Here is a 26,127-nt window from a genome sequence, read left to right as displayed (position 1 = left end):
GTCAAAGGTGACTGTTCAGCCACAAATTCGGCACCAGCAAAATTGTAGCCTTTCGCCAATGCGCACGCGATACATCGGATGGCACACGCAAACGCAAAAATATAACGCACGAAAAAAGGCTATAAGCAGCGAGAGCGCAAGGCGCACGCAATGGCGGCCCTGAGATTTCACGCACGAAAAAAGACTAATGTCAAAAGCCCAGACGTTTTACTGTAATACTGTTAAAATGTTTTGTATGTGACCAGACTACTTTTATTACCCGTTTATGCAGTTGCTTGAGCATACGTGTTGTTGACCTATTCACTCTGCGCCTGCCTGCTGCTGCTGTGGGATGATGGTTGTGTTCTTGTTATTTCATAAAAAGTAAGGTTGATTTTTCTCTCTGTATTTCTCTATTCACGATTTCTTTTGGGACCTTCTTTTGTTTTAAGTGCACTTAGGCCTTCAATTACACTTTAACCATCACTAGTAATTGCATGTTAATATTATAAATCTCTCTTTTTAAGAAAAAAGAGTGAAGTTCCTTAATTAATCAGTTCAGCATGTTCAGTTCAGTTCAAAATCAAATGGATCGATGGATGGTTTGGTATTCTCATACATAATCATATTCTTCATTCAAACCACTGATTTGAAGGATTGAAATACCAACTATATAAGTGTTTAGTTATTGCCTACAATACAAGTCTCATCATATTCATTGCACAGATATAGAATTATTAGTAACTAGATTGGCCATGCGTACTTGCAGTTACAAATCAAAGTCTAATTTCTGTTAGAGAATATAACTATTCAGTGCATTTTTCGAAACGTACAAACTCACGACTAAGACTTGAATGTACTTACACGTACATGTGTTCGATGTTCGATTGAATTGACGTCACAAAAGGGGTAGGCGGAGTCACCCCCACACAACTTTATTTTTGTTTTTAAACATAAATCGTTAAAAACAATTACTCAATTTTTTAATTTTTTTTTTTCAGAAACATATCTCTAATGTTTGAAGAAAAAAAAAACCCTATTTCCAGGTGACTTTAAGTTTAACACCATCACAACATCTAGTGCAAATACGAAAAACGTTACTACTTTTAGTACAATTTTTTATAAAGGATCTTGAAGTTGAACCTAACACATCTAAAACTTGTCACTGTCAGCAACCATGATGTCTTCTAGGAAAAGTTTTTGTATGGCACCACCACTTTTTCATTCGATATGAAATAATATAGTATCGAATTTACCTCAATGAGCTATCCCTTTTTTTTTTAAATGAGTGAAAAAGTGGTGGCGCTATACGGAAAGTTATCCGTCTACTGATACGCACTTACACTTATTTTTCATTGTTTTTCAGGTGAGGGGACAGGTTTTGCAATCACTTGTTTATTGCGATGCTACTACGAGTTCTGAAAATGACCATCAAAACGTTGTTAGTCAATTTTAGGCCAAGCAAGCAGCTACTCTTTATTACGCTGTGTGTTTGTGCTGTGATATTGCTCCTCATCAAACTACAGAAGCCCCTAGAGGCCAATTTCAATATCGAAGCTAAGGAGGCTTTGATCAAGAAGCCCGTAATGCCTGTGTACACCATTACTCAACCATTTGAGACAGATTTAGAGAGTAAGTAGCGCTGTCGTGTTGCTGGTACTTGACCATGGCCCAACTTCATAGAGCTGCTAAGCACAAAAATTCGCTTAGCATGAAATTTCTGCCTTGATAAATCATGATTACCAACAAAATTTTCATTTGTTGCATATTGCTTGTTACTGGTATTCAGCTGTTGTTTGCTTATAAAGCCTGGAAATCATGTGGAAATTTGATTGGTAATCCTATTTTAGGCGAACATTTCATGCTAAGCAAATTGTTGTGCTTAGCAGCTCTGTGAAATTGGGCCCAGTAGGCTGGCTATTTCAGAGCTCTTGTTAAGAGTCCCTGCCTGTAAGAATGTACCAAATTAGGGGGGGGGTGTGATTCATGGGTTCACAGATCTTCTTCCAAAAAATTAGAGTGATACACCATCATACCAAACGAATAAATCCAAAATTTTAGTTTTGGAGTTACCAGTTATCAAAGTTTGGGCCAAAAAGCCCTCAAGAAACGAATAGTACATTCCCTGTAAACACAAAAACGTGCGCCAAGGTCATCCCAGAAAAAGTAAAACAATTTTTGAAACCTCCAGTTGGACTTATAACAAAAGTAAAAAAAAAAATTTGGGATCTCGTTGGCGCATCATGTTACGCGCACCTGAACCTTTGACGAACAGTGCCCTCGTGCCATTTTCAACGCCTCATAACTCAACGCGCCTATAGGATCCCATGAATTGAACAAGTTCAAATGAAAGAGCTTGCATCCCTAAAACAAATTTAAGTGCAAAGTGAGTGGGATCTCGTTGGCGCAGAGAGATAATAGAGGTCAAAGTTCAAATTTTACCAATATATTGCGTTTTCGCACCATGTAACTTCGCGCGCCAACAACAAAAAATTGTTTTTATGGCAACTGGGTATGGAACAGTTTTCATCTGATGACAAATGAAAAAAGAATCTTGGGATCTCTGCAACTTGCATGTCAAAAGATTTTTTGAAAATTTTCTTAAGTATTGTCATTCCACACATTTTGGCCTAAATTGGCACAACATTCACTTTTTTCATCACTGTAAGTATCTGTGCCAACAAGATCCCATCAATGTTTTCTTGTATTTGGTTAAGTTGAGTGTTCCTTAACAGAATTCAATTGAAAAATAATTGGGATCATGTTGGCCCACCAATATAACAAAGGTCAAAGGTCATATGAAACTACACTACTGCCTATTTCAGGCGATTTTGCGTCATCTAGAAATCCACGCGCCAATATGATCCCATTAAGTTGTCTGCGTTTTATGATTATATAGATTCTCAGCAACACATAAAAAGCAAAAACCAAATGGGATTTGAGTGGCGCTAACAAATATTACAGATAAAAAGTTCACAATACAGGTACATGCCTATACTTATGCATTGCTGTGGCAACCGAAAGTGAGAAATATCCCCCAATTTCAAAATGTTGGCAAACCATGAAGGGGATAGGTCTCCAAAACGAATTTTGGTCAAGAGATAGACTGGACTTGCTTTTACAAATGGTGTTAGTTTAATGTTGGTTGGTAACTGTTGCCAAGGTCAAAGGTTACAAAGAATATGGGTGTTTTTTATATTTTCTGTCAAGAGCCAACTTCAGAGCCTTTTCAAGATTTTATTTAATGAACAAGGGCTCTTTCCTTTATGTTGGGGAAAACCACTTATAATATCTAGGCACATGTGATTGTCCCAAATTAATTATAGAGCCCTTGTTCATTTTATAAAATGATGACATGGCTTTGAAGTTGGCTCTCCACAGAAAATATTGGTGTTTTGTAATACATTTACTGTCAAGCACCAACTTCGAAGCCCTGTCAACATTTTATTAATTAAGGAAGGGCTCTATAATTAATTTGGGACAACCATATGTGCCTAGATATTATAAGTGGCTGTCCCAAACTGAAATGATAGAGCCCTTGTTCTTTAAATAAAATCTTGAAAAGGCTCTGAAGTTGGCTCTTGACAGAAATATAAAAAACACCCATATTCTTTGTAACCTTTGACCTTGGCAACAGTTACCAACCAACATTAAACTAACACCATTTGTAAAAACAAGTCCAGTCTATATCTTGACCAAAATTCATTTTGGAGACCTATCCCCTTCATGGTTTGCCAACATTTTAAAAGATAATCTAATGTGAGTGTATTTTAAACAAATAATTGTTAATGGAAAAAATAGTTTTTAAAAATCGCAGTTATCATAACAGAGCTCATAACATGTAATGTTTATTCTGGTGGAGTCCCTAAGTGTTTGTCACTGAGGGGACCACTGTTACCCATTAACAACGAAATTAACAAAATAGGGAGACCGCCAAGATTAGCCTTCGGAGCGCCACGGCAGCTTGGGGATGTATACTCCCCCATAGGGAGCCGAGAAAGATGAAAGGGATGTTATTGGTCCAATGACCAGGGGACTAATGTAAAGTGCATTAATACGGTTTATTGTGAAATGCGCTATATAAGAAATTGTTATTATTAGTAGGGCTGGATAGTGGGGTGTCGTGGCCAAGCGGTTAAGAGCATTAACCTGATTCTGTTCAGCAGTGTGTGGGTTTGAATCCCGGTCATGACACTTGTGTCCCTGAGCAAGACACTTTTAATTGCTTCTCTCCACCCAGGGGTAAATGGGGACCTGTGAGGGCAGAGATGGTTCTTGTGATTAATTTAGCTGAGTAGCGCATTTGTTGCACGAGGCTGTATACTCCCCAGGGAGCTGAGATGGTTTAAGGAGTGAATTAAGGCCCAGTGACCAGGGGTAATAATTTGAAGAGCTTTGAGACACCCGTTCAGGAGTGAAAAAGCGCTATTAACTCAAATATTATTATTGTTGTAGTTCAGTTGACAGATTTAGGTCCTGCAGTCACGTTAATCCCAAAGACGCAGGTTCAAGTCCTGCTCTTTTCAACTTTTCTTTGTTCAACCCTAAATTATTCTTACATTCTGAAAATCTATTTTTCAAATCTTCTGGGAACTTAAAGTGTAATATAATTTGCAATTTGATTCTTTCTCATTACAGCAATTTATAAGCGAGGGTTCTCAGGTTATAACACATTCAGGTGAGTAAACCTTTGAAATGTTGTGAAAGAGAAATACCTAGTGGAACTGTTTATATGCCTTACAGGCACTGGACACTATTGGTAATTACTCAAAATAATTATTAGCATAAAACCTAACTTGGTAATGAGGAATGGAGAGCGGTTGAAACATTGTGAGAACTGGCTCCCTCTGAAGTAACATACATGTAGTTTTCGAGAAAGAAGTAATTTTCCACAAAAATTTTTGAATTTGATTTTGAGACCTCATAAATCAGGCATCTGAAAGCACTGAATTTCGTGTTATTCATTGAATATTGGAAGAAAGCTCTAACAAGAGTAAAGTTGAAATTGTCTATAGATGATGTATTCATGGTTAAATTATTGTTATCATAACATGCAATTATTGTTTAGAAATCATTAAAAAAACATGTTTTTTTTAAGTAATCCTACTCGTACTTGTACTCAGAGATCCAATTACTTGACTTGGTACTTAGGTATTAGGATACTCTTGACTCGTACACTTGTACTCGTACTTGATGGTCCAAGTAAATCATACTTAAAGCCATTGGACACTTTCGGTAAACAGTATTGTCCAAGTCCCACACTTCGTGTAACACAATTTCTATAAAATAACAAACCTGTGAAAATTTAGGCTCAATTGGTCATCGGAGTCGGGAGAAAATAACGGGAAAACCCACCCTTGGTTTTCGCACGTTTCGCTGTGTCATGACATGTGTTTAAAATAAATCCGTAATTCTCGCTATCGAGAATTGATATTGTTTTAACGTTTTCTCAAAAAGTAAAGCATTTCATGGAATAATATTTCAAGAGAAGTCTTTCACCATTACCTTCTGTAAACCCTGTAAATTATTTGTAAATCTGTGAACTTTTTTTTTTTTTCTGTACCGAAAGTGTCCGATGGCTTTAAAGGAACATTACAGAATTGGTTTTTGCTAACAAAACAGTTGCTGGCAGTGTAAGCGCTATATATAATCCACCTAAATACATTATAAACTGACAAACCTGTAGAAGTTTGAGATCGATCGACCATCTGGGTCACGAGATAATAGTGAAAAACCGATTACACATTTTGCATGACATTGATGCAAACAAAAAATGAATAAAACGCTCACTGAGCAATAAACTCCAAACGCAGAAGTTAAATTATTTATTTCTCATCAAATATGGCATTTCAGGCAGAAATATTTCAAGGGCGATTCTACTATCGTCATCATTAGACCGTGTAAGTTTGATGTAAATCTGCGATCTTCACGATTTTGTTTTCTTACAAATTCTGCAACGAAAAGTATAACTCGGCCACCCTTGTGATCGACAGTACTTTGCCAGCATTCCAGCATGACCGTATCATTTATAAACCAAGTCAGACAACGTCCTTTATAGGGTTTTTGAGTATTTGGTTTGTTAGATTTTGAAATTGTCAGTGATTTTTCAAGTCTTTTCCTCTGTCTGTTCTTTCCCTGCAGAATACCTGCCCTGGTGCATCATCAGGACATGTTTCTAGCATTTTGTGAAGCGCGGAAGGAGACACATTGGGATATAGGTGCAATGGATCTCATCGTTAGACGAGGCAAGAGGAGCGATTGGGAGGTGGAGTGGGGTGATATTATCCTCATCGCTACCAAGCCTGGCTACAGGTAAAGTACTTTCAGATATGAAATAATGGCATCAGGAATGAAATTTTGCTCAGGATTTCTTAAGTGGTGGACAAATATTTCACCTCAAACCATTGCGAGATGGATCAGTTACATGGTACATGTAGATCATATAAATACACTCAAATCGAAGAAGTGCTCAAAATTAATGGCTTTTGATACAAATTTTACTGGTAAATACCCAATTTAATTTCTTTTTTGAAAACCTTTGAAAGGAAATCGCAAGGTGTAATTTAACAATTTTGAAAATGTTTGGTGGTCAGAGAAACAGAGAAATTCTTCAAGGGATAGTACTACCCTACTTGGGGGAATCTTTAGTGACGGGCGGGTTTTCCAGCACCAACCATTGTTGGCAGAAACCTGGGAATAAAGAGCTTTTTTTATTGGGTTGTTTATGGTACCCGCTGCAAAGTTTGGTAATAATTTACTTGGATCCGCTAAGTTTAGGATCATGCTCCCCCTGAAAACCCCCCACAGTTTTCAGTAATAGTTATTATTATGGGTTTATTAAAACACATTCAAACATTGCAGCAACAAGCTGAATTGAGTTTGAAATACAGAGATTCATAAAAAATCGAAAAAGTTTAAAAAAGTACAAAAAAAACATTAAGAATTACAATTTGTTTTTATACGTTAAAAGGGCAAACTGGCAAGTGCCAGTAACAAATTAAATAAAACAAAAAATTGCACAGCAAGTCACATTAAAGGAACAAGGCGAAGGGTTGGGGACAAAAGGCAAGCCAGCTGAGTGAACAAAAAGCAAGAGCTATTGTTGAGTGCTTGGACAAGGGATGGAATGCAACTATTTTTGTAACGACCAGTTCTACATTTGGGGGGGGGGGGGGGGCACATTTTGTTGGCATTCTGCAAGTTGTTGTTTTTGTTTGGTGGGAGCCAGTGCCTGTAATTTTCAGATTCAAACAAGGTCTTACCAAAATTGACAAATAAATGACTCAATCTATCAGTGATTGTAGGCAAACTGAACAATTGGCATATTTCCACATATGAAGTTGGTTTGTTTGGCTGAATGATACGAAAAGCCCTTTTTTGAAACCTTTCAAGGGTTATGAGTTGTGTTTTAGTAAGTCCAGAGTACCAGACAGGACAGGCGTATTCGATAGAGGGTCGGACATACATAACATACACAGTTAACAGATCCTTGACAGAAATAAAACAACGTTTAAGCTGGCGTAAAAAGGTTACGAGTTAGTACTAGGTTACGAATTAGTACAGTAGCAGGGCTTCACATACCCAAGTGCCGAACCGAAAGATACAATCGTTCCACTATTCCGTCCCTTGTTTGCATTTTGTGAACATCTGGGTGATTCCATACGGCAGTTATTTTGTATAGAAGTTAATTGTTTTAATGTAAATAGCTATTAGCTATTGTCTATTAAATGTGTTTTTCAGTTTGCCAACTGTGATTTGCCATCTGTTTTTTTGCCATTTCTTTTTTTACATTGTAGCTGTGTAATTTAAATAACAATAATGGTCATATTGGGTAACTAAATTATGCTAAATTTGTTCCCGCTTCAATACTGTTATCTTGTGTTGAAGCTCTTTGGATCATGAGCAATGGATAAATTCTAATCTAATCAAAAGAATTTTTATATTTTATACTGGATCACAAATTTATTGCTTATGTTTATTTGCACTTCATGCTATCTTTCAGTTTGAAAAGACAGTAATTTTCAAGTTGAACTATTTACTAAAGCTTGTAATGAATCTACACTCAACTGTAGATTATGTTAACAATCTACACTTCGTACAAGTGTAGATTCGTAACAAAGTCTAGATTCGTGAAAAATAATCTATACTCTCAACAATAGGTTGACGTCACAGAAATAGTTTAAGTGAACAGAACAGAACAAAGTCACAGTGGGCCATGTAATTTAGAGTTGGTTTTATTAGTTAGCACTGTGTTAAATACTGATGTTTGGCATTGACTTTGCGCTAACAAAATCTTGTGGTTACTTTTCAATTCCAGGTTAATGAATCCGACTGCTATCGTTGACAGAGAAATAGAGGCTATTGTTTTAGTCTTTATAGCGATACCAGCCAACCTTGACCAGTGGGACATGATCAATGAAGGCCGTATCCAACAACATGTCATGGTGACTAGGGTAAGTAATCCCTGAAATAAAATAAAAAATGCTCAGGTCCCGAGAACCTGTTGCAATAAGCCATTTGTGTGTTAGATTTGAATATTGTCTGGTACAATGACGTGCTTGATCACAAGTTACCGCTTAAATTTGTATTCCTCAGACTAGCGGGACAGTTGCTTTTCCACAAAAAAGTTGTCGAGATGCTTCCATTAGGATGCTTTGCCGACTATATGATTTTAATTTAGATTTAGTACTGGAACTGCTTGATCGTATAACTGACTCCGTGCCAACAGTCACTAAAGGAACCAACAACAAAACATTAAACAGTTTTTGTGGTACTTGGTACTTGGTAGATTTTCCTCCTGAAGCTTCCGCTGGGGAACTTAACAAGGCGGTCAGGAGAGCGTCGTCTAATGCGTCGTCTAATGCGTCGTCTAATGTTGTGTAAAGCTATTTATTTTAAGACATTAAAGTGCATCATCGGCTGTCTGTTTTTGCTAATGATGGTGCTAGATGCCAGTTTTTAGGTGGGCTGGTGACCCAAGCGGACCTTCACCCCGTGTGCCTGCTCAGTCCTCCCTTGGTTCGGGGCCACATCGCCTGGCTGTCTTGGTGGGGATCAGAGCTCTGCCAGGCCCCATCAGCCTGCCCCACTGAATGCCTTTTGTTCTTAATTTGATTTCAGAGTTTTGATAACGGTTTGACGTGGACTCCGCCCAGTGATATCACAGATGTTACTCTGAGGAAGATGTCTCCGCCGCCGGGAATTTATGCGCCAGGTATGTGAGCATTTAAATCTTCAATAATTCTCCTGGCCTTCATTTATTTATCATTTATTTATTGGCAACAACAGGACAATACAAAGTATGTTTTGATTAAAATACAATCTAAAACTTATCAAGGTGCTTACAATACAGGACTGCATTCTACAATAAAAACATGACTAAAACCTAAATTGAGGCAAACATTAGAGAAAAAGGAAGAGCCAATAAAACTTCATAATTGCGCTGAAGTTTTTTTTATCAAGTATAGTAGACTGTGCATTTTTCTCGCCCAAGAAAGTTTTAGTAGCCCAGATTTAAAATCTGTAATGTCATATGGAGATTAAAAAGCTTGCATTGTTTATTGATTCTCAGAAAGTGAAGCATTTAGTGGCACAGACCTGAAATTTCATCTTTGAGAGTGCAAGACCATTTTCATTTTGCTAAGGGGCGCTTCTATTTGACGTCTGTGGGTAACTATTGAATAACACAGAGGCAATGGACTCAGTGGTCTCTGTGTAACATTGGGGACAGTAATCTTGCCAATAATAACTTGGCTACACCACATCTCTATTTAAAGGGAAGGTACACTATCGGTAACTGTCAAAGACCAGTGTTCTCACTTGGTGTATCTCAACATATGCATAAAATATTAACAAACCTGTGAACATTTCAGCTCAATTGGTCATCGGAGTTGGGAGAAAACAATGAAAGAAAAAACACCCCTGTTGGACGTATTTGTGTGCTTTCATCAGCCAGGAATAAAAGACTTCTAGCTAGAAGTCTTTTATCATTTTTGTGAGAAATTACCTCTATTTCAAAATCTATGCTACTTCAGAAGAAGCAGTTTCTCACAATGTTTTATACTTTCAACAGCTCTCAAATGCTTGTTACAAAGTCAGTTTTTAAGTTAATATTTGTTGTGAGTAATTACCAAATGTGTACCTTCCCTTTAAATGTGTAAAAGTAAAGAAAATATGGCAGCAATTTTGTCAAAATAAACGTTGATACGCTCCACCTGTTTAGTTTGGGGTTTTGAGGTTTTGATGTTTGTAAAGTATTTTTAACTTTTTTTATTATTTTTCTTTCATTTTTATCTAAACAGGTCCTGGCCATGGAATACAAACTGCCTCAGGGCGACTTATAGTTCCTGGAAACTACTTTGTAAAAGATAAATATGGCGCTTTACTGAGTGAGTTAAATCATATTTATTTAATTGTTCCTTGGCTTTGGTTTTTGTTTTGGTTTAATTTTATTTTAATAGGCAGCAAATGTACACCAATATGTACCTCCAATTATCTTATGAATGATGGCTCTACTGAAATATGGACATGACAAAACATTTTGAAAACAATTTTTTTTGCTGCGTGACAAATTATCTCCAACGTATTTATTGTACATATAAACTGACATTGTGAGACATGTTCAAGTGGTATGTTCCCATATTGATTAAAGGCAGTGGACACTATTGGTAATTACTCAAAATAATTATTAGCATAGAACTTTTCTTGGTGATGAGTAATGGGGAGAGGTTGATGGTCTAAAACATTGTGAGAAACGACTCCCTCTGAAGTGCCATAGTTTTCGAGAAAGAAGTAATTTTCCACGAATTATATTACGAGACCTCAGATTTAGAACTTGAGGTCTTGAAATCAACCATCTAAACGCACACAACTTCGTGTGACAAGGGTGTTTTTTTCTTTTATTATTATCTCGCAAGTTTGATGACCAATTGAGTTCAAATTTTCACAGGTTTGTTATTTTATGCATATGTTGAGATATACCAACTGTGAAGGCTAGTCTTTGACAATTACCAATAGTGTCCACTGCCTTTAAACACAAAGAAAGAAATTTGATTGTTGTCACAGTTTTTGTTAACCATATATTAATGAAAGTTTCACAGCTTTAGCTTCTAGTATGGGTTAGCTAACAGATAATTCACATGTTATCCTTTAGCAGGACTGATACTTCAATGGCAATGGTAACATTTGTGGCATATTATGGCCAAGCGGTTAAAGGGTCTATGTACTTTTTGTAGGACAAAAAACACAATGTCCACAGATTTACACCAAACTTACACAGTTTGAAGATAATGATAGTAGAAAGCTTCCCTGAAAATAGTACGTGCTGAGGTGCTGTAGTTTTGGGGAAATGAGTAAAACAATGTCATGGAAATAATTTTCGTCTCATGAGACGAAAATTATGAGCATGTAAAAACGTATTTTCATGACATTGTTTTACTCATTTCTCAAAAAGTACAGCAACTCAGCAAGTAATATTTGAAGGGAAGCTTTCCACTATCATTATTTTCAAACCCTGTAAGTTTTATGTAAATCTGTGGACATTTTGAAAAAGTACCCAAATCCTTTAAAAGCTCTGGTGTGTCTGATCAGCAGAGTGTGGGTTTGAGTCCTGGTCGTGGCACTTTGTTGTCCTTGAGTAAGAAACGTTACCATAACTTCTTTGTCCTTAAGATGGGACATTGAGCCGTAGGTTTCTCGTACTAGGATTGGCAGTTGCGTACAAAAAATACCCCAGAACACTCGGAGTAGGGCTTTAAGGGAAGATACACGTTTGGGAGTTACTCAAAACAAAAATTAACTTGAAAACTGACTTGGTAACGAGCATTGGAGAGCTGTTGATAGTATAAAACATTGTGGGAAACGACTCCCTCTGAAGTAGCATAGATTTAGAGAAAGAGGTAATTTCTCACTAAAATAATAAAAGACTTCTAGCTAGAAGTCTTTTATTCCTATCTAAAAGCACACAAATTCGTCCAACAATTTTCTCACAACTTTGATGACCAATTGAGCTCAAATTTTCACATGCTTGTTATTTGATGATAATGTTGGGATACACAAAGTGAGAGGACTGGTCTTTGACAACCAAACGTGTACCTTCCCTTTAACCATGGTGTTTCTGATTGATTGCAAGCACCCTTTTAAACAGGTTTCCTCAGGCTTGCGAGGTACAGTGACCAAGTTCACTTTTATCAGCCACCCTTGGTTTCTTTACTAAAATGATGTAAAGATTATTGCCTTCATGCTTCTGGTAATTTGCCTTGGTACACTTTGAAGTATTTCAAATCTGTTTTTCAATCATTTTCATGCCTTTTTAAAGGCAGTGGACACCATTGGTAATTACTCAAAATAATCATCAGCTTAAAACCTCATTTGGTAACGAGTAATGGGGAGAGGTTGATAGTATAAAAGGATGTGAAAAACTTCTCCCTCTGTAGTGACGTAGTTTTCGAGAAAGAAGTAATTTTCCACGAATTTGATTTCGAAACCTCAAGTTTAGAACTTGAGGTCTCGAAATCAAGCAACTGAAAGCACAAAACTTAGTGTGGCAAGGGTGTTTTTTTTTATTCATAGTTATCTCGCAACTCCGACGACCAATCGAGCTCAAATTTTCACAGGTTTGTTATTTTATGCATATGTTGAGATACACCAAGTGCGAAGACTGGTCTTTGACAATTACCAAAGGTGTCCTGTGTCTTTAAAGGAAAACTGTCTTGCCCCTGCCCTTAGTACAAGAAAGAAGTATCAGACGTGCTTTAGGCTACCTTTTTAAGAGAAATGGTGAAAGGCACTCAATAAATTTAATGTCACTGGTGGTGGTTTGCAATTTTCTTAAACCAGAAATGTCACAAGTTAAAGCCATTGGACCCTTTCGGTACAAGAAGAAAAAGTTCACAGATTTACAAATAACTTACAGGGTTTACAGAAGGTAGTGGTGAAAGACTTCTCTTGAAATATTATTCCATGAAATGCTTTACTTTTTGAGAAAACAGTAAAACAATATCAATTCTCGATAGCGAGAATGACGGATTTATTTTTAACACATGTCATGACACGGCGAAACGCGCGGATACAAGGGTGGGTTTTCCCGTTATTTTCTCCCGACTCCGATGACCGATTGAGCCTAAATTTTCACAGGTTTGTTATTTGATATAGAAGTTGTGATACACGAAGTGTGGGCCTTGGACAATACTGTTTACTGAAAGGGTCCAATGGCTTTAAGCCAAAGCTTTGCAAAGGTGACTGCTAACAGCAAAACTGTAAAGTTTCAGCACAAGTGATGTGATACATTGACGCACAGTGTGGAGGGTAACATGAGTTTTGTTAACCAATATTCATCACCCCTACTGTTCCCACCATTGGTAGATTTCCAGCGCTTTGTATGAAAAATGGCACCCAAGGCAAAATTTGTTTCAGTAATTCACTTTAATCGTCTGGAAGTTAGATCAGGGTACTTATCCAAACCACTCACGTGATCTTTGTTTTTTGAAAAATGCTTGAAAACTGCAAAATTTGATAGTTTTTCTAAAGAACCGTTCTTCTTCATTCCTGGAAAACCTTTGAACCTTGGAAAACCTTTGAAGTAATGTTTCATGTAGCCCAAATAAGCCGAAACGAAGCCGGTGTATCTCTTTAATTGGCCTTGCCAATATGCATAAAATGAGCGGGAAATGTCTAGGGTTTAAAAGGCAGAAGGGTATTACTAATAAGACAATGATCGTTCTCCTTTCCCTCCTTCCCCACCCACAGATGATCTTGATAATTTTTACAACACCACCAACCACGCTAACGTGATGATAAGCAACGACCATGGCCTCACGTGGCACATGGGCGGACACATTCAATTTGATTTTGACCGAACGTGGCGTCCCATCCATACGTCTGAAGCGATGGTATGGGTCCTTTATTATATTGTGTACATTGTGGTGTGCTCTGCCATAGCTGACTAACCGTACCCTGTTGTTTTTATACACTTTTCTCCCACCCCCCTCCTCCCCGTCGTTTCCCCTTCTTGTACTTTGTTTATCCTTGTACTTTGTTTATCATGTTGCTGCCAATCTTCAAAATCATTTCCTCCCTTTTGTTGCATCATTATTATATTATGTTCTTGTTTTTTCTGTCCATCTTCGACCCCGCCTCAAATTTTATTGTCATTTGCTCTTGTTTTCTGTTTGATACACGATCGTTGATCTTCCTTTTATTTTTAACTCTCCCATCTATTGTCCGTCTCTCTTTGACCATCCCTGAAATCTGATCATCATGTTCTTGGATTTTGTTTGATGCGCCATCGTTGATCCTCATTGTATTTCTTAACTCCCCACCCACCGTCTGTCCATCTTTGACCCTCCTCTACCCTAAATGACTGATCCATCCCTCTTTAACAACTCTCCTCGTGTTATTCACAAACTGTCTGCAATGTTCCTCGTACAAATTGGTGCATTTTCCTCCCGGGTTTTGATCCACATTTTCCACCTTTGTGTGGTCATCATCGCCTAAATATGCGGCTGCTTTTTTCATGTACCCATTCACATGTATTAACATTCTTTCTGTATGATCGACTACTTGCATGTGCACCCTGTTGTTAATCTTAAATCGGGCATGCATTGATTCCTGTTGATTATAAAACGCACCATTGCTTACTGTTCACCATGTTCTCCATTTTGTGTGCATATAAACACCCTATTCATTGTCATCGGTTTCCCACACCTTTATTTATCCCATTTATATATTCCATATTTACGCCTTGACCTCATTGGTTTTGTCTCATCATTTCACATGTGTCTTGTTCTTGTTTTGCCTCATATTCATCCACCCTGGCCTCATCTTCCTTCCTCTCAAATCATTTCCTCTTTCTTCTTGTCAATCTTCCGTGTCTCTTCTGTCTCTATCCACCCTGTCTCTATCCACCCCCTCTTTATGCATCAAACAGACGGCAGTGAAAATTTCCACAACAACACAAATTACGCCAATGTGTTGTACAGTGACGATGATGGTGTAACATGGAAGGTCGGGGGTCAAATACCTCATGGAAAGGACCCCACTGGATTGGCCGTTCATAGCAATGAAGCTATGGTATGTTTCATTTCTTTGCGCTTGAGTTGCATCCATACCTGTTTCATTTTTTGCTATTAACTGTCCGATCATTCAATATCAACCATGGTGGATTTGAATAATAGATCTAAACCATAACTGCCTGCAGTCTGATATCATATTGTGAATACATACATAATGAACCCTCCTACTGGCTGACCATTCAATATCACCCACTGTGGTTTTGAATGATAGATCTAAACCATGCCTGCCTGCAGTCTGATAACATGTTGTCAATTCATCTACACCGTACACAGTCAACCCTCCTACTGTCTGACCATTCAATATTATCCACTATGGTTTTTGAATGATAGATAAACTATACCCCTTCAGTTTGATGTTGTCAATTCATCTACACAGTACACAGTCAACCCTCCTACTGTCTGACCATTCAATAATATCCACTATGGTTTTTGAATGATAGATAAACTATACCACCCTTCAGTTTGATGTTGTGAGTTAATCTGCACTGTACACAGTCAACACTTCTTTCTGATTATTCAAAATCATCACTGTTACAGAATGTAAAACAGTCGACTTGACTTTTTGTGTGGAAATTATTTACTAAAAATTTGTGTACTCCTTATTTTCCTTCAATTAATGAATTGATGCTAAGCTTGACATCAACACTGGTTAACACTGACTCTCTGTCTTTATATGATAACAGAAAGGTTTCAGCTAGGTAAGCAAAGTATTTAGTGACTGCTGATAAGTACGTTTGTTTCGATTTGGGACTTCATGGGACTCTGTGTGTAATGCGCTTTATAAGAACGGTCTATTATTATTACTATTATGCGCTAAAATTCAAACCAGTTAAACCTCTTTATGCAGATACAATCTTCAAGCCAACAAAAAGTGGTTATGGGTAGTTTATTGTAACTTTAACACCAAAACATCCCGCTACAGAATGGTTACATCAAAACATTCTTCCATACTGAGAGTTCAAGGCAGGCTGCTTTGTATTTCTTTGTACTTCGTTTGACAAAGAGCTTTAAAAATTTGTTGCTTTTTCAAAATCTGGCCTGTCATTTCCCTCCCAGCTTTGCTTATTCCCTCCATCCCCGTTCATTTTCAATCATTTGATGGTTTATTATTTCTTCAAACACCTTGTTGGTCTTGTGCCCCGTGGTCTCTTGCACTGATTTAACACCTTCCTTCCAAATCTTAGGTCGTGTCCGAAACGACGACTTCTGCTACAGCTACGTCTAGATCAGCGCGTCTGCCAGGGTGGAAGAATAGGCAGACGCGCGCGATCTAGCCGTAGCTGTAGCCGAAGTCGCCGTTTCGAACACGGCCCAACCCTGAGAGGTGCTCTCTGAAGATCATCCCATTCCTTTTTAAACCATGCAGTTTAGGGCCTTGTCACAAGAGACAGTTGGAGGCAACCAACTGCAGTATCTGCTACAAGACTACTAAAGCCCGGTTCATACTTCCTGCGAATGGGAATGCGATACAAATGTTGACGTCACAAATTCGCAACGAATAATTCGCAACTCACTTGCGAATATCGTTGCAAAAGGAGAGTTGTGACGTCAAATTTCATTCGCATTCGCATTCGCAGGAAGTATGAACCAGGCTTTAGGTAGCCCATGAGTAATTTTCCAAATAGTGTCCTCCAACACGATCCCTAAGACTATAATGTGAACATTCAAGTATGAATGGATTCTCTTCTTGGAGATGGCCTGGAACTGGTTGTCTTAAATTGCCTCTTGTGACACTGCCCTTACATCTTAATAACAAGTGTATTTATATAGCGCCTAACACCTTCAGAAGTCTCTAAGCACTCTGTCTAGTAGACTATTATCACGCTGAAGTTATTAACAGTGAATGCTATTTCTAATATTAAGGCCATGTTCGATTTGGCGGCTACAGCTACGGCTACGGTTAGATTTCTGCGTCAATGGCGTTTAAGTTTAGGACGTCCTCGGCAACAACCTTTAGCAACAGACGTAGCTGTAGCTGCAGCCGCCAATTTGGATAACGCCTTAGTACACATAGAAGGCGCCAGGCTACTTTTCCCTGCCAACCTCAGTTTGGTTACCCTGTGACCGAATTGGTCCCTGCGGCTTTGGCTTTGGCTGATGCTGATGCTAAGGGTGTTGCTGTGGGCATTATGCTTCAAGGCTCATGAATGATGATCAGTGATGATCAAATCGCAGCAACTTTTTAACAATGGACCCTTCCCTTGGAATATGCTAATTACATTTACGCATGCGTACAGACCCTATTGGTTGGCAAACACCATAGAGTTGTGCACTAAGCAGACGCCACTAAGCAGACGCGCAATCGCGTCTGCGTCACGCAGCCATTAGCCATGTACAAAACAGCGCGATTTTCCCTCATTTTGCCAACCAAAATGTTAGTGCGCACGCGCTGTGTGCAATTTACATATTTCATGGGAAGGGTCTATTACCTGGGTCTGAAACTTGATTAATTATTTACCAAGCGTACTCTTACTGCATGCACAGAAATACTACTAAAAATAATGCATAACTTGCATTACACATCGTGTGAATTGAGTATTTATTGATTGGTATTTATTCATGCAATAGATAATGTTGCTTTACATGTTAACAGCTGGGCATATTAAAGACAGATGCAACGTTCAAACTTCAACTACTACCAGAGCCGTATATTGAGAGAGTTGTGAGAACTTGCGATTAGAAGCCAGGGTCCCATGGGCGAATGCAGGATGCCATACTAGACTGTGCATTTGGATTTTGCTGCATTAAAACCAAAAACCATGCCCAGCAACAACGTACATGTAACCAAAGAAAAGAAAACTGGGGTCGATTTCACTTATGACTAGTCCTAACTTAGAACTAGTCCTAGGAGATATTAAAAATGCATGGCTAGTCCTAAGTTAGGACGAGTCTCAAGATGAGACTAGTCTTAACTCTTTGTGAAGTCCACTCCTGGTTCCTTTTTGTCGCTACTCTCGCAATACACAGCTCTGCCTTCTACTGAAGAATTCAATTCATGTTTTTTGTCCATAACATGAACATTTGCTTTAACGGACACGCTCATAACAGTAAAAATATTTTTAACATTTACAGAATCTTGACTCAAAATAGTGATTCAAAACTCTTTCTGACTTCTCTAGTTGTAACTTGTAAAAATAGTGATTCAAAATTGTTTCCAACTTCTCTGTTTGTAAAGTGATTCAAATTCTTTCTGATCTGTGGAAACTTCTCAAAATGGTGATTCAAAATTCTTTCTGACTTCTCTATTGTAACATTTCCCTCTGTATCTAGATTGTAGAGCTTCAGGATGGTGAGTTAGTGCTGAACGCAAGAACTCTCCATCAGGACCTTCCTAGGGTTCAAGCCGTCAGCATGGATGATGGGTATACCTTCTCTAAGGGCAAACTAGCATCTGAACTCATTGAGCCTGGTTATAAAATAGTGGAAAATGAGACGATACCATCAAAAGCAGCAGGGTGTCAGGTGAGGAAAAGTTTTTTTTTTTTTTTGGGGGGGGGGGGATTTTTTCAGTATTGGTAGGTTGTTTTGACAGCAAACAATCTCAGTACAAGCTGGTTTGAGTGGAAATAAGGCTTTCTGTTTCTTCTCAACCGTACACTTTGATTTGCGGAGATTTAGGACAAAAAGCAATTCCAAAATCTTTATTCGACTGTTGCTAAAGGTTGTTGCCGAGGACGTCCTAAACTTTTTTTTTTTTTTTTTAAATTGGTTGCTTGATTATTATTTGCCTTTTGTTTTTTGTAAAGCCCATAGGTATTTCTTTCAGTTATGAAATGCGCAATATAAGAATTAGATATTATTTTTTATTATTATTAAACCAAACAGTGCACTCCTAAAGTGTTCACCATACCTCAAAAAAGGCAAATTGAACTGCATGCAAAAGTATCACTTTGGGAGCAGCAATTATTTAGTTTTGTAACTGTCTTTTATGAAATTATATGAAAACTGATATGTGAATAATTTGTTCTTCTTGAATATATCCAGGAACTGGTTGCCTGTAAAATTGTCTCGGACTTTTCATTCAATTGCCTTATTGTCTCTTTATTCGCAGGCCAGCTTGATAGGCTTTCCAGCTCCCCACCGAACGGAGACTCAAAATACCTGGGTAGCTTTCTCAAATCCAGCCTCGTCGTCAATCCGGGAGAATATGTCCATTCGAATCAGTCGCGACGGATGCAAGACATGGAGCAAGCCATGGACAATCTACCCTTACCGTGCAGCATACTCTGACCTGACTTACTTTGAAACAACGGATCCTGTCACCGGACTAAAGCAACAGAACTTTGCAATTTTATTCGAAGGAGGAAAACATTTCTCTTTTAAAAAGATCATGTTTAAAATGTTCAATCTGGACGCTGTGTTGACGGGCATACAAAGAACTTACAGACGATTACCTCAAACAAATGAAGCATCGGAGACAGATTATTATTAAAAATTTCATTATCAATGTTTTTTAGACCATTATTGTGTATAAGGTTATAGATAATTTATGGATCTTTTTTATCTTTGCACACTTCGAGTGTCGACAAGAAAAGTCGTTAATTGTGGTGTTCATTTTCTGTGAAAATGAACTGGTAGTGTCGTTTGATGCAAATGGGGATGAATGCCTTTTTTATACAAGGGTTCCACTGCTGCTAATAATAATACCGGTAATACTGAGTTCTTATTGACCCCTTGCACGCTCTTCACACGCGTCGACTCTGCCACGCTCACAATTTTGGTGGTTAATTGGTTTACATGTAACGCCGCCTCGCTTAAAATGCGCACTTCACTGAATAACGCACAGTGACATTGACTACCAATATGGCGCATCCAATATTATTCTGATGATGACGTCAGGTGAATTGGGTCAATAACACTTTATTACACCAGATGGTGTCTTAAAGACACTGGACACTATTGGTACTTGTCCAAGACCAGTCTTCTCACTTGGTGTATCTCAACATATACATAATAATAACCCTGTAAAAATTTGAGCTCAATTGGTCGTCGAAGTTGCGAGATAATAATGAAAGAAGAAACACCCTTGTCACACTGCAGTTGTGTGCTTTCAGATGCTTGACTTCGAGACCTCAAGTTCTAAATCTGAGGTCTCAAAATCAAATTTGTGGAAAATTACTTCTTTCTCAAAAACTACATCACTTCACAATGTTTTATACTATTAACCTCTGCTCATTACCTGTTATCAAGTGAGGTTTTATGCTGATAATTATTTTGAGTAATTACCAGAAGTGTCCACTGCACTGCCTTTAAAGCACTCAGTATTGTTCCCTGCAAAGCTTCCTTGAAGTCTGAAGTATTCAGTTTGTTTGGAGTGTAAGAGGGTGGGACTTGAACCCCTTCCTCTCATCCAACAGCCAAGTGTGTCGTGGTGGAAGGATTTGTATTTGTATTTTAAACAGCCAATAAAGGATGATCTCAAATATATAGATGTTACAGTTTTCTAATAGCTGGGGTCCATCCAAGAAACATAAAAAATATAACGAGTGCCTTACCTCACAATAAAACATGGTAAAAATGGGTTTTCCCCAGAACGCTCCAAGCCAAATTTCTGAAAAACATGTGGTCAAACAAACCCGCGCAACAAAGGAATCGTGACGTCAGTGGCGGCTATTTGGTGTGGAAATGCCAAAGCTGGAGAACTCTGTTCAAAACCAATAGGGGAAGTTCATCACTGGCGTCCAGGGTCATTGTAATAGATAAGCCGCTATTGACTATTGGCTGAAAAAGCCGCGCGGCCGGGTGCAATTTTGACTCGAGATATTTATACTAAATGCAAATTTTGAGAGTAAAATGGTTATTAACCGGTATCTGCGATGTCTATTTGGCCATAAAAAGGTAATGGTTGACATATTGAGATCATCCTTTATTGGCTCTTTAAAGGCACGCGACACTATTGATTATTAGTCAAAATAATTGTTGGCATAAAAGCTTACTATTGATTATTACTCAAAATAATTGTTGGCATACAAGCTTACTATTGATTATTACTCAAAATAATGTTTGGCATACAAGCTTACTATTGATTATTAGTCAAAATAATTGTTGGCATACAAGCTTACTATTGATTATTAGTCAAAATAATGTTTGGCATACAAGCTTACTTGGTAACAAGCAATGGAGACCTTTTGATAGTTGGAAAACATTGTGAGAAACGGCTCCCTCTGAAGTAAAATCGTTTTTGTGGAAGAAGTAATTTCTCGCTCAACTTTGAATTGAATTTGAGACCTCAGCTGAGTTCTCGAATTCAAGGCATCTGAATGCACACAACTTGTGCGACAAGGGTTTTTTGTCTTCCATTATTCTCTCGCAACTTCGACGACTAATTGAGTGTAAATGTTCACAGATTTGTTATTTTATGCATATTTTGAGATACTGTACACCGAGTGAGAAGACTGGTTTTTGACAATTACCAAAGGTGTCATTGGACAATACAATAATTATAACAATCAGAGGCCGTCTAGGGAGAGGCAAAGTAAAACAAAAAACCTGTCATAACAAAAGATGTGCCCTCACAGACCGTGATTATTTAAAAGAGTAAATATTTATATACTAACACCTTTCCGTTACCAAAACTCCTGGCTGTATCTCTGTCTACCAATGCATTACATTTTATAATGCAATTTTTTTTTTTTTAATCAAAATATAAGGAGTGTTTCGTGTTAGTTTGTTTTGTTCTTTGTAACAGTGCTTGTTATTGTCGCAATATTCAAGTGCCAAAGTAATGTAAATGCATATAAGCACCTGGGCCCAATTTCATAAAGCTGTAAGCACAAAAATTTGCTTAGCAAATATTCTTCCTTAATAAAAACAGGATTACCAACCAAATTTTAATTTGTTGCATATTGCTTGATACTGGTATTCAAATGTTGTTTGCTAAATCCTGAAAATCACGTGGAAATTTGGTTGGTAATCCTGTTTTTACCCCGGAAGAAATTTTTTGCTAAGCAAATTTTTGTGCTTACAGGCTTTATGAAATTGGGCCCTGGTGACGAGGTTATATTTGTATAATCAGAAGTAGGATCAACTTTATTGATCAATAAACAAAATAAAAGGGAATTCTACCGAACTAGTAATTATTGTCTTGACTTTGAGAAATGCGCTGAAATATTAATGCACAGGTTATTTTTATCAAATAAAATTTCTTTTATCAAGATAATTGCTCACGATAACAATAACATAGGGTTCGAACTGCCTCTAGCTACCGGGCAACCTCGGTAGTCTTGTTGGTAAGACACTGCTCTAGCATTACAAGGGTCGTGGGTTCGAATCCCATCCGAGTAACATGCTTGTGATATTTTTTTAGGGACTCGGGGAAAGTACTGAGTATACAGTGCTAACACACATCGGTGTATGGGTAAAAACCAAAATTAGCTTTCTTTATCCTGAGATGCAAACTAAACATCTCTTATAACAATTCTTCCTGGTGTTTCAAAGTGTTAAAGGCAGTGGGCACTATTGGTAATTACTCAAAATAATTTTTAGCATACAAAATTACTTGTTAATGATCAATGGAGAGCTGTTGATAGTATAAAGCATTGTGAGAAACGGCTCCCTCTGAAGTAACATGGTTTTCGAGAAAGAAGTAGTTTTCCACTAAAATATTTGAATTTGATTTCGAGACCTCAAAATTTGATTTTTTAAGTCTCGAAATCAAGCATCTGAAAGCACAAAACTTCGTTTGACAATGGCGTTTTTTTCTCGCAACTTCGACGACCAAATTTGCACAGATTATTTTGTTCTTTTGTGCATGTTGAGATGCACCAAGTGAGAAGACTGGTGTTTTAAAATTACCAAAGGTGTCTAGTGTCTTTAAGTTGCTCCAACCTTTTCCCTTTTGGAAATGCAACTGACTTGTATTAAACTTGGGTGGTCAGGTTGAATAAAGGGTATTCCACCTCTAGGACCCAGCTTCGAATCCCACCGGGGCATTAAGTGGATTGGGTTTTCAGTTCCTACCTGATTGCGTGGGTTTTTCATGATATAACTCTCTGGGGTTTCCCTGAAACCTCCTTTATTTTATTTTCTCCATTGGGTTATTGTCTAGTAAATGGATTAAATAAGTTTTCTTTTCTAAAAGAGTCATTTTGGCTTTACATCCAGAATAAATGAACTGAAATGAAAACGTAATTAACTTGTCTGGTGTCAGTCATAGATTAATTGGATCATAGAGCTATTGGATTTGTTTGAAGAGAAATGTATAACCGGTGTCGCATGCAATTATGTCATCTATTCAATACGATCTGGAGGACATTATTGCATATGCAATAAAGTCCGCCGGACTTTCTTTGCATATGCAATCGTGTCCGCCCGGACGCTGCTGCATAATGCAATTGTGTCCGCCCGGACATATTTGCATATGCAGTTGTGGCCGCCCCCGTGCAAAACCGTCCTTGGAGTAAATTAAACGCCCTTGGTCGACGGAACACGTTCGCCATTTTTTTACATTTTTTTTGCATGTCATGAATGACATGGGAAATGTTCGGCCGTTGGGTTTTCGCTGCGATCATAAAATACGTGAATATTCATGCTGCATATAGTATGTAGGTTCAGTGCATGCACGCACATACCTGTACAGTCATGTACATGTCCACCGGACGGTTTTTGCATAGCCCCGGACACGATTGCATATGCAAAAGTGTCCGGAGCGGACAGTATTGCATGGCGGACACAATTGCATCAGACACCGGCACAAACCACAAACTCCCCCCCCCCACCCATACAATGTTCCAACTGAGCGATATTTTTGGACAAACAGTTGACCTATACCAGTGTTCACAATCCCAGGAATTCTTGAATTAATGAAGAAGCCTTTCTAGGGTTTTGAGCTGGCAGAATGTTTGTGTCTTCAAACAAAGTTGATTCTATTTTGCTATCTTCATCTGGATTAGAACGTAGATAAATTGTCCATTGAGATTTTTCTTAAGGTGACCAGTGATATAACCATATAACTTTTCCGTTGGGGGGGGGGGGGTGGGGTCGAGCCATTTATTTTTTTCACAATTGTGATTTTGTCCAAACGATCAGCTTTGCCGGCACTTCCTTTACAGATGGTTTTAATCAAATGAATAAGCAGAATACAAACATGCTACTTAGTGAATGCACCCCCACCCCCCCCCCCCCCCTCGGTCACTTAGCCTATTTAAATAAGAAAAATAAATATGGCTGATGCTGACTGCTTAGCCCTACCAAATCATTATTTTGTATTCCTCCATGGTTCAAATAAGCGGAAAAACACCCCCAAAATAAATACTATACAATTCAAATATTTGCAGGAAAAACAGACAGTTGGGAAGCTCCTCGTTCGTTTTTTATCATATTTCGTGTGAATTAAACGTGAAATTATAATGACCCATTTTCAAAGGCTGTGTGGAAATGTTGTCCTAAACACGGGTTATCGCATTTGCTTTATCCAACCATGGAGGACATGATCCAACTAACTGTACACACAGTGTAAGGAGGACAGTAACTTGAATAACAAAAGCGCCAGTTACGCCTCACCGGGCATCAGAGAAAGTGACAAAGCATACCAAAATCCCGCAGTGCAACGCAAACAAATCTAGCTGTTGGTAAACTCATTGCGCGCAACGTGGACTGATTTAGGAGGGAAAAAGGCTACCAGTTGAGGCTAACTTGTAACGCTTCAGAAGGTTCGTGTCTTGTTAAAGGACGATACCCTTTTGTTATGCCAAACAGGTATGCTGTTTCCTCAGTCGCTGAAAGCAATAAAAGTGAATGCCCATTCGCCCTTCGTCATTTTACTATCGTTCCACGCCCAGACGTAGTGACTGTTGTTGAGCATTGCATTCGTTCATCTTGAATCATCGGCTACCACATTGATTTGAAAACTCAACTTGTGAACAAAACCACCGGTAAATATCCAACTCTAAGTGATAATTTATGTTGTTATTAACTGCAGCTTATGTCCTAAATATGCATTAGCATTTATTAATTAAAAAGTCATTCATATTCTTGTAGAAGACGCGTAAACAGCTTTCCTTTTCTTCGTCTTCTACTTACAGATTCAGAATAAATATCGTGATAATAAGAACAACAAGCAGCCGTGTATGTTATGTCCTCTATCCATTATTTGGCCTATTGAATACCGTGGGTCACATGTAGAAATTGTGCTTCTCAAAATTATTATGTTGAATTCGTTTATCCATTTAGAAAGGACCACCATTTCTCAATGGTTTGTCGTTGTTATAAAAAAGAAAAGAAATCATTTCACAATTCACCCAGTCAGTTTCCCGGTGTCCAGTTTCCCTTATGGTTTATATTGATATAAAAGATATTAAAATACGCCAATCATTACAAAAACCTATATTCATACATCAACAATGCTTCTAGAAGTTGTTCTTTTTTGTAGTGAGAATTGGTTGATAATCCTTTTAATGTGTTCACCTTCAGTGAAACATGGCCCTCAGCAAAGTTCTTACGTGTTAATTCATTTATCCACAAATTGAAAGGACCACCATTTCTCAATGGTTTGTCTTTATAAAAATAAAAGACTCCAATCATTGAAAAAAAAAAACTATAGTATACATCATCATTGCTTCTAGATCTAGAACTCGTTCCTTTTCGTAGTGTATGTTAATTGATTTCTTTGATATTTTTTTCCAGTGAAGCATGGCCATCAGCAGAACTTTCCTCCTCGCCCTTGTGTGCGTTTTTGCCGTTGTAGGTAAGATCTGAATAACCCTAATATTTTTATGGATTTTTAGTGGGACAATTTGGTTTATTCCATGCATGGCTGTCGGTACCACATTATTTCTTGACACCTCTGGCAATTGTCAGAGACTAGTATCCCATCACATGCATTAAATAACAGATCTGAGAAAATTTTGCTAAACTTGGTCATCTAAGTTGCAACAAAATAATGGAGAAAAGTTTTTGTTTCAGATGCATGAGAAAGGCTTTGGGTCCGAAGTCTTTCTCAGATTCAAATGGTTTTTTTTAGAGAGAAATTACATCTTTCTCAAAAGCTTACTTCGGAGAGAATCTTTTAGTTGAGCACTACTCTTTGTTGTTCGTTACCAAGTTCAAGTATAATTATTTTGAGAACCATACATGGGAT

At 37.9% G+C, this 26,127-nt stretch overlaps 1 protein-coding gene across 2 annotated transcripts; it reads left to right on the top strand.

Annotated features, from left to right (window-relative positions):
- Positions 1-285: 285 nt before the first annotated feature.
- LOC139939772 (sialidase-3-like) lies at positions 286-23,146 on the top strand. Of its 2 annotated transcripts, none has more exons than XM_071935884.1 (10): positions 286-363; positions 1,346-1,611; positions 4,618-4,657; positions 6,121-6,291; positions 8,297-8,432; positions 9,100-9,193; positions 10,281-10,367; positions 14,906-15,048; positions 18,321-18,512; positions 19,102-23,146. In XM_071935884.1, the coding sequence occupies exons 2-10, from the start codon at positions 1,383-1,385 to the stop codon at positions 19,480-19,482; spliced, it is 1,473 nt and encodes a 490-aa protein (XP_071791985.1). In that variant the 5' UTR covers positions 286-363; positions 1,346-1,382; the 3' UTR covers positions 19,483-23,146. The 2 variants fall into 2 exon arrangements, with proteins under 2 accessions (XP_071791985.1, XP_071791986.1); XM_071935885.1 differs by lacking the exon at positions 14,906-15,048 and adding an exon at positions 13,726-13,868.
- The last annotated feature ends 2,981 nt before the right edge of the window (positions 23,147-26,127 follow it).

Source organism: Asterias amurensis, chromosome 7 (genome assembly GCF_032118995.1).
Source record: "Asterias amurensis chromosome 7, ASM3211899v1".
Taxonomy (NCBI): Eukaryota; Metazoa; Echinodermata; class Asteroidea; order Forcipulatida; family Asteriidae; genus Asterias; species Asterias amurensis.
The sequence above is the reverse complement of the archived record's forward strand: the minus strand, read 5'-3'. Positions and strand labels throughout refer to the sequence as shown.

Coding starts and splice junctions, on each gene's coding strand:
- LOC139939772 (XM_071935884.1), top strand. CDS start 1,383: ATGCTACTACGAGTTCTGAAAATGACCATCAAAACGTTGTTAGTCAAT. Junction 4,658..6,120: donor TCAGGTTATAACACATTCAG/GTGAGTAAACCT, acceptor CTTTCCCTGCAG/AATACCTGCCCTGGTGCATC. Junction 8,433..9,099: donor AACATGTCATGGTGACTAGG/GTAAGTAATCCC, acceptor ATTTGATTTCAG/AGTTTTGATAACGGTTTGAC.